General features: G+C 38.9%; 1 protein-coding gene across 1 annotated transcript; it reads right to left on the minus strand.

The window, feature by feature from the left end:
* Positions 1-8,219: 8,219 nt before the first annotated feature.
* On the minus strand, positions 8,220-8,723 carry CGGBP1 (CGG triplet repeat binding protein 1). The gene has a single exon (XM_008946695.1). It carries the CDS (start codon positions 8,721-8,723, stop codon positions 8,220-8,222), a length of 504 nt encoding a protein of 167 aa, XP_008944943.1.
* Between the last annotated feature and the right edge of the window lie 325 nt (positions 8,724-9,048).

The following is a 9,048-nucleotide window of genomic DNA, read 5'->3' on the forward strand; positions in this document are numbered from 1 at the left end:
ATTATTAATTTTTAAGAGTCTGCCCAAAGATGGTAAAGAATCTGAAGTTTTTTTATGTATTCTTGTTAGGAATTTATTAATCCTTGAGACATTACTGGGAGGTTTTTTTATTTGTATGGTATTAAGTTATAAATGAGTTCTTTTAGATCTCCAAATGGTAACTTACATTCTAATTTTTTGAGCAAATCAGTCCCTGAATTTTAGACAGCAAATAGTCTTGTTTTCCTTCAAAGGGATGTTTCAAAGTAAATGCTAAGTATAAGAAAGATGGGGACAGTCTTTTTAGCAGGGCCTGTTGTGACAGGACAAAGGGTAATGGTTTTAAACTAAAAGAGGGTAGATTTAGACTAGATATAAGGAAGGAATTTTCTGTAGAGTGTGGTGAAACACTGGCACAGGTTGCCTGGAGAAGTGATAGAAGCCCCATCCCTGGAAACACTCAAGGTCAGTTTGGATAGGGCTTGGAGCAACCTGATCTAGTTAAAATGTCCCTGCTCATTGCAAGGGGTTGGGGGGATGGGGTGGGATATGCTGTTGGACTACATGACTTTTAAAAAGTCCCTTCCAACACAAACCATTCTAAGATTCTAACTGTAAAATAACTATTTACCAAAGGAAGGAATGAAGAGTCCTAATCCAAAACTGTATAACTAGGAGAGGGAGGAGCATCTCCGTTTAAATTCAAGACGAGATACCATTTGAAGATGGCAGAAAAAGATGTCACTAGATGGCAACTCTGTCACTTCTTTGCTGTATGCAAATCAGCCAATCAGACCTCAGCTGAGTCCTAACAGACACCAGGTATTTAAAGACCTAAGAGAGTTCAGTGTAGTTCAAGTGCAACAATTAGCTCAGTTTTGTGTGTGGGACACTATTTTCAGGAACAGGCTCAAAAACTGTGGAGTAAAATTTCAACTTGAGGATTGCTATTAATAGAAACTTCTTCACCTGATTAAGTCCTCTTTGCTCCTTTGCTGAATGTAAGTGGAAAAAGAAAATCTATGCAATGTTCCTCTTCCTCCACCTCAGTTTTAATTCTGACAAGTGCAAGGTTGTGTTTTGGGGTTGCATTTTCTCTGTTTGCAGCTGCTTAGACATTGACCTCTAACTACACAGAAAGACACAGCATTTAGACAGTGAGCTCCATCCAGAAGGTCTAACAAAAATTACCTTCATAACACTACATGAAGAAATTTTAGTATCTTGAACAATAATTTAGTGATCCTGCTGCTTGCACGTGCTGCTGCATGAGCTAGTGGTGGCCCCTGCAGCCTGCTCTCATGCCTTGCTACTGTAACTCCCTGTTAAAGGACAGATTAACTACTTAATTCCTGTGCAAGTCCTTTACTTTTCCACAATCCAGATTCTCTGCAGCTCCCTGCTTTCTACTGAGCCATTTCAGTTTAACAAGGTGAGCTAAGCTTTGTTAAATCAAAGAACACAAGTTGAACCAGGTTCTAAAGTGCAGACTGAGCATGGCCCTGGATACTCCTACAAGGGGTGTCAGTTCATTCAATACAGTTTGTTAACAATCTGCTCAGGGTTTTGCTTGTGTAAAAAACACTTCACTAAGTGTAAGCATGGGTATTCTAGTTATTGGATTCCTTTTATGGTAATAACAGACTTCAGAATAAGGGGAGGGAGGAAGCAATTTAAAGCTAATTACAAAAGAATTAAGAAGGCCTCATTTACTGCAGTGAAATCTAATACTGAATTTGGGAGCTATTCTGTACATTGAAGAACAGATTAAAAAAACACTTGAGGCAAGACAATATACGACACTCCCCAAAGAAACTCTAAAGCATCTAATTATTTTTTTCCAGCTTTGAACAGAACTGCTGAATGATATCATCTCTCCTCTGCACTGCTTTCAACTACTCTATTGGTTAGGAAAAAAAGCAAGATTTCCTTATTTTCCTCAGGGACACAGTAGTTTACACTGAACAGAGAGATCAGACAGGAGGAAAACGTAAAAGCATCCACTGAAAGTCAAATATAATAAGATATGAGTATAGGCCATTTCACTGCACTTCAATAATCCTCTGCTTTTACTTCCTTCCCCTATTCACTACAAGATAAGAGAAGACACATAAAAAAATCCAAGTAGTTAGATACATCCAAAATATGAAGAAATTTAAACTGCTTGTAAATGTTTGGCTCAGGTGAACATTGGCTTTGCATACAAACTGAAACCAGTAATTTTCCTCGTGTCCTCCTTCAGGTCTAGCATCAATCTAGCAAAATAAATGTTCTTTAGCAAGACTAAGTCTTCATGTTTCTGGCTTCTGAAACCTAAAGTGAGCATGGAGTTGGGACACTCAAAAGCTTAACTCAGACTGAAATAACTTTCAGCAATTGTTTATCATCTCTATTTTATTCTAATTTTTCTGTTTCATAGAATAGAACTATATTAAGTATACCTAATATGTAACATCTAGCTTCAGGGGCAACCCTGGTTTTGAGGCTGCCCTCTTGTGAAGTCTAAAGTGACAGTTGTGGTAGCTCTCTGTACCCTATTTCTGACCTTTGCTTTGTGCTTTTTACTTGAGGTGTGCCAACTGCTTTTGAATATGGAAGAGGTGGTCTTTAACACCTGAAGATCCACAAATTCCAAACCCCTTGTAGAAAGAGAGAAGTGGTGGGGGAAAGTAAAAAAAGAATCCTTACCTGAGTTAAGCAGAACTGCCACAGATCCCCTATCCTCCAGTCCCTGCTGTCCAGCCCATCTAAATAGCCAACACCAAACCTAGTTATCAGTATAAAGGTGGCCTAAATGCCATTACGTACACCTCATCCTACTGCCTCTTGGATGTGGGTTAAACCACGTGATTCCGTTAGGAACCTAAAATGTCATCCTAAGAATTCAGCATGGCCTAATTACTAAACTTTAAATATACACATCTCCCAGTTCTACATCACCTTCCACAGAAATCCTGATGCATTTTGCAAGTATACAATATGCTGTTTCAAAGAGGAATTGTCCACAGAAGAAAACTTTTAAAAAAGGTGTTTAATTATATTCTCGTTTTGCATTTGATATAAGGGCAATAAAAAGCAACTTGATTTTACTGTGCGGTGACCTGAAAATGAGAAAGAATTAATAAATTAATGAGTTGAGAGGTTGCATATCACTGATCCATCATGAGGTGTAAAGCCAGCTAGGAATTCAGGAAAAGGGCCATGTGAACAATCAAGACTATACTTGATAGTTTTGACAGGCTGATGTTATTTCCTCAGTTTTCCTGGAGTCCCTAAGGGAGGCAGAGATCAAACTGTGACCTTTTTGCAGATAGTTTGGAAAGACCTGATTCTTCCACGTTGCTGCAGCCCTTCCTGAAAAGACCTAAAGTGTCAGGCAGCTGCAAGATCCTATATCTATACAAATCTCTGCTATATCAAAATGCGTAACCATCATTGCACTTGGCATTCACTTGCTACAGAAGGCATAATTAGGGAGTTTCTGTCACAATGAAGAAAGTCACATACTTGACAGGAAACAGAGGTTCTGTGTAACAGTCCTGAAACAGACTCCAGTGCGATTGTACAGATTCATCAGCAAACTGTTTCAACGTGTAGTTTGATATTACCTTAAGGTACAACAACAGTATGTAGATTCTTTCATTTTTCCTGTCTCTACCCATTTCTACTCTCTGACACTATCATTATATGTGAACTATCACATGTTCTTTATCTACTCTCTTGGCAAAATAAGAGATCATGCATAAATTCTATGAAAAAGGAATTCCTTTATTTTCTTTAAAAAAGGAACATTTTTCCATTATCAAGTGAAACCCTCACGAAGTAAAGTATTTCTCTTCCAATAATATTTTTATATAAAAACTTAAATCCCTTGCTCTGGTCTTACTGTTCTGACAGGAAGTCTGGTGGCACTGAAGGACCCAGGTATTTTTGGCCTCGCTCCAGTATCTAATCATAAGTTCATTCATAACTTTTTTAAATAAAAAAACTTCTGTGGCCACTGACCATCCGCAAAACATCCCTACCGCCAACCAAAAGTAAAGCAGCTTCATGAGCCCAAGAGACTAAACTCTAGTAGCATCATTCCAGTGAGAAGATTTGTTAAAAAAAATTTATTTTGAAAGTTAGACACAACCTTAAAATTGTACAAAGACAACAAGCACTCAAATTACACAAAGAGTTAGCAGTGAGTACAATGTGAACACAACAACAGTGAGTCTTGCTTCTCTTTATATGTAAATAGAGATTATTCTTGCCAAACTTCCAGCTTTTTTCTTTTTTTTCCTTTTTTTTTTTTTGTTCTGAAAACCAGCTACTTATGCTGCAAAACCTAGCAGGAAGCATTTCACTGTTCAATTCAACAGAACTGCTAAAAGGGGGTCTGGCTAAAAATAGTCCTTCTATCATGAGAATATCCCATACTTTTCAGAACCAAGTTTCTCTCTCAATTGAAAAACAGCTTTCCCTTTCATTATGTTAAACATTTCACTTCCTCTAGGGGAATGCCAAATTACAGGCTTCAAAATATATTAGAACTTGCTCATGTTTTTTCAAGAACGTGCAAGCTGAAACTAACATGGTGCATATATGTGAATAGTCACAAAACAGACAATGTTTCTGTTTGTATTTTACTCTTTGAAAGTGTTGTTCCAAGAAAAGCATTATGGAGTAATTTTAGCTGTGAGTTGTCTAAACTAACAGAAGTACATGGTCAGAGAATAAAATATTTAATTTTTCTTTTTTTTTTTTTTCTTTTATATTACATTTAGGGCTTCAAATATATTAATAAAACCATCCAGCAAAAAGTATCCCTTTGTAGCTTGTCCCTGTATATATGTATGTAGAATGAAAAGCAGAGGTGACCATCCTCCCTTTTCTTCTGAGAGCACTCTTTACAGGAAATACAGGGAAAAATAATGCAGTGTTCTTTGCAGAAAAGAGGAAAACCCCATGGAGACTGTTAAACAACTTAACCACAGCCTCTATTCTAGGCATTCGTTACTACTTAGGTTTAGATATACCAGAAAGCTTTTTCTGTAAACCTTCCCTAAGATCAATAGCAATTAAACCAAGGTTCTGTTTTATCCAGCTATAGCCACACCAGAAAAATTATGCTCTTAACTTGAGTGCTTGCATGACTCTGTTTCAAGACCAAGTGGAACCATTTTTACTTTTAAAGAAAATGAGTGTAACTGTCTTGTTGATGATGTGAGTTACACCCATTAATATAAACTTGCTTATTAGTTATTCTTTCTAGATTACCTGGAAGTGCTTTATTTTTCATTGTGTTATTCCATTATGAATGCTTGTTGCAATAGATCAATATTTTGATTTTCATTAAGTGTGAAAAATGTTGTAGTTTGGTTTTGGAGGGGGGGACGTTTGTTTGTTTTTTTTAACAAAAATTATCCTGCTATTAAGACACCAGTGTCCTACAAACTGCTGCGCATTGGCATTAACAATGTGAATTCATTCAAAATTCTGATAACCAATTTTTGCTTCCAAATTGTTATGAGTTGGTACCTTATGGCTACACTGATATGGTTCCTCACCAGGCTTATACCTTCTGCAATAACTCTACATTAAAAAATTAACTGTTACTAGAATAGTAACTGAAAATACCTACAGAATTGTATTAATTCTGTAAATAGAGGCTCTGTACAGACTGCTTTATAAGTAGAGTAAGGTTTTGAGAAACTAAGTGTTCTATACTGTCTTGCGTTATTGAAAACGACTGGGTTTGGTTTCTTTTTACAAGAGCTTGTTGATGTTGCTAACTTCGTTATCTAAACCTCTGTAAGTGAAACTAACTTTAATTTTTTTCTTTCAGTTTGAAAGAGCCTGTTTAATGTTACCACTAAGCTTTCCAAAATGTCAGTCAGTTTGCCAGTCAAGGGAAAAATGTACAGCATTGAATACTATATAAAATGCTTATGCTTATGCAACCTGTGAAACACCATGCTAGTGAGAACTGAGCTAACTAGCCCAAATTCATAGCTTTTAATCATACCATCATCTTTAGATGCTTTTGTTTAATGGAAGTCTGCTTTCTCAACACTCTATTGTTTTCTGTTTGCTTTGATTCTAAGATAGCATTTATAAGGTAAAAAAAAAAAAATAAAGCAAGGATGTTGTTTCACTGCAATGGAACAGCAGCTGTAAAAGAGCATTTTCAATTATTGTCAGGACAGAGAAGGCTATTGGCAGTGCACCTTTCACTTGGCTTCAGAAGATTTATAAAACAGTTCTAGCCCAAGGCAGGTCATGATATTAAGCTAAACCCAAGCTTGTGCAACAGCAAATGATATTATGGAAGGCATATTTTGATATCTAGGAGTACATAAAAAAATTCCTACTGTTATTTCTGCCTGAAGTTCTAAACCAGCAACCAGTATCATTGATATGATTGCTACGACTGCAGAGTCCTGCTGGCCTCAGTGGAGACCGAAGAGGCAGCCGTGCACCCAGAACCCGGGTGTACCAGCCTGTGTGGGTAGCCAGCCCCCTGCTTTTTAGTTTTGTCCATTTAGCCAAACAAGTCTGGTAGCAGAAAGCTACACGACAAGGTTATAACCTAAACCAAGTGAGTTTCGGCAGTAGATAATTGCACAAAAACCTGTTACAAAGCATGTAAGTCTCTCTCAATCCAGCAGAAGAGACTGCTCTAGAAATACCTAGGGAATTAGCTACAGAAACAAAGTAAGTGGGTTGTCTCTTTTTAGCAATTACTTGGGATTGCTGTAAATATCCAGCATAAACAAAATATGGAGAAACTGATAGGGTGAAACACTGCTGGAACAGCTGGCTCCAGCTGAGGGATCTAAACCATGCTTGCACCATTATACCCACTGAGTGGAGGATTTCTGTGCTGCTAGGAGATGCTTGGCACCTCCCTGAACCCAGAGCTTCCCAAGGAAAGCTAGAGCAGGCAGGAGCTGGTACATCCCCACACTCTGCACCACCTTCCGTCACACAAAACTTTATAAAGCGCTTACATGGAGTGGACTATTTGGCATAATATTTTGGAATAGCTCCTTAATAGTTTACTAGATTTGGAAGAGGGTAACGTTATTGAAAATCTTCAATTTCCCCTTTCACTTTTTTCCAGTCCAATAGATGTAGCCTTGGCACACAGTAAGAAATACAGCCCAGGTCTGCAATTCCAGTATAGTTTCAAAGTATATACGCTTTCTTATTTGCACTTAAAGGTGTTGAACAGTTTTTACAGTAACTACTTTGAAAAGTATGTCAGTCACTTTACTGCCTTGACTAAAAGGCTGGGAACAAGGCCAGAGATGTAGAGGACCATCAGGGAAAGAAGGAGAGGCCTTTTCTCCCATGCACTCTAAAAAGCTTTCTCAAGTCCACAATTTAGATGTAGCATCCCTTGTCCTGCTGGTAAGAAAAAGGCATTAATCCTCTTTGCTAAGATCCTGGTCCAGTCTAAGTTTCACTTTGCAGCAGCTGCACTGCAAACCGCACTCGGTTACTGGTTTGTCTACTCAGCTTTCAAAGATTGGCACTGAAACTGATGTGTTAAACCCAGAGAGTGAAACAGTGGCTTTAAAAAAGCAGGCATCACCAACCTGCAGAACCCCTAGCTTTATGGGAACAGGGGAGTTCAGAGGTCAGCACAAAAGAGTGGCTGTTCAAACTACTTAATAAGTACATCCACAGTTGCAGCAAACAGGATAAGAGAGAAGAAAAAAGGTTTCCTGTTTTAGAACGTGAACTGAACTTGAATAGGAATTTCCAATAATCCTTCCCCCACCAGAGCAGTTATATTTTAACTAACCATTCTACAGCTTCTTGCATTTCAAACGTGCAGCACTTCTTCTTGGTCACTCACAGACAGAGGGATCCACTGACATGAGCAACAATCCCTATTGCATCATCTTCCTCGTGTATCTAGAGGCACAGTTTAGTTAAGTGAGGTCCTCCATCCAAGTGCTTTTTTTTCTTAGCATCATTTTCAGCCAGACCGAACCCAGATAAGGTGTATGCCAGGTATGTTCCCTACCTTCACTGTGAGTCCTACACCAACATAGCTCTGAAGTCTACGGCAGGGTTAGCAATAGTCTGTGGCATACCACTGAGTTCACAAATAGATTGTCATTTCTACAATAATACAAAATAGCTTGTAAAACCAATATGTAACACTGTATATATGCATGAATATAAAAATAAACCACGCCATCAATATGTAAAACTTCACAACGATGATGAAAACGGTTTTCTTCTCAACGGTCTTCCGTGTTGATGAGTTGGTTCTCATTGTCATACCCATCGGGCAGGTATGCTTTCCTCAGCTGGTCTGACTTGGGTATTGAACTGCCATTCTTGACGTAGCGGGACAGGAAGGCTCGCACGGATGGATGATCGGCCTTTTCGAGGGGAATATTGGCCTCCAGGCACATTTTCACAAAGTCCTGGATGACGCTGGTTTTCTCTGTCTGGGCAGTGCTGTTGCATTGAAGGGAGGCAGTCAGAGTCCTTTGCTTCTTCCTGACGTTCTGTTCTTCGAACTCCGCCTTTCGCTTTGTGTGCGTCTTGGACTTGAGGTGGTCGTTGATGGCGGACTTGCGGACGTGGTTCAGAACCACGTTGCAGGAGGTACAGAAGAGTTTTCCCCCATCTTCGTGCAGCTCGCTGCCAAACTCCGTCACGCGGTCCTGCGGAGTTACGTACAGGGCGGTCTTGGAGCGGTTACGTGATGGCGCCGACTTCACTCCAAATCGTTCCATTGCTGTCCTCACTGAACTTCACCTGAAAAAAAAGAATATATAGCTGTGGAAGCGTGCTAATGATTCCAACCAAACAGTTCCGGGTGCAGTCTATTCAATATCCAATCTAGTGCTTACTGGCATTTAAAAGATAATCAGACGTAAGAAACACACGTGAAACTGCTGTTGAAAGTTCTTCATCTTGAAGTCCAAAGAACTTAGGAGACCAAAGGTCCTCCTACTCATAGTGAAATACTTTTTAGTTTCTACAACTACAAAGCTCAACAGAACTCTCAAAAATCAATCTGTTCGTCAGTGACGGTTAGACAGAAGGGCTTTTTGCTTT

Source organism: Merops nubicus, unplaced genomic scaffold, assembly GCF_000691845.1.
Source record: "Merops nubicus isolate BGI_N331 unplaced genomic scaffold, ASM69184v1 scaffold49298, whole genome shotgun sequence".
Classification (NCBI taxonomy): domain Eukaryota; kingdom Metazoa; phylum Chordata; class Aves; order Coraciiformes; family Meropidae; genus Merops; species Merops nubicus.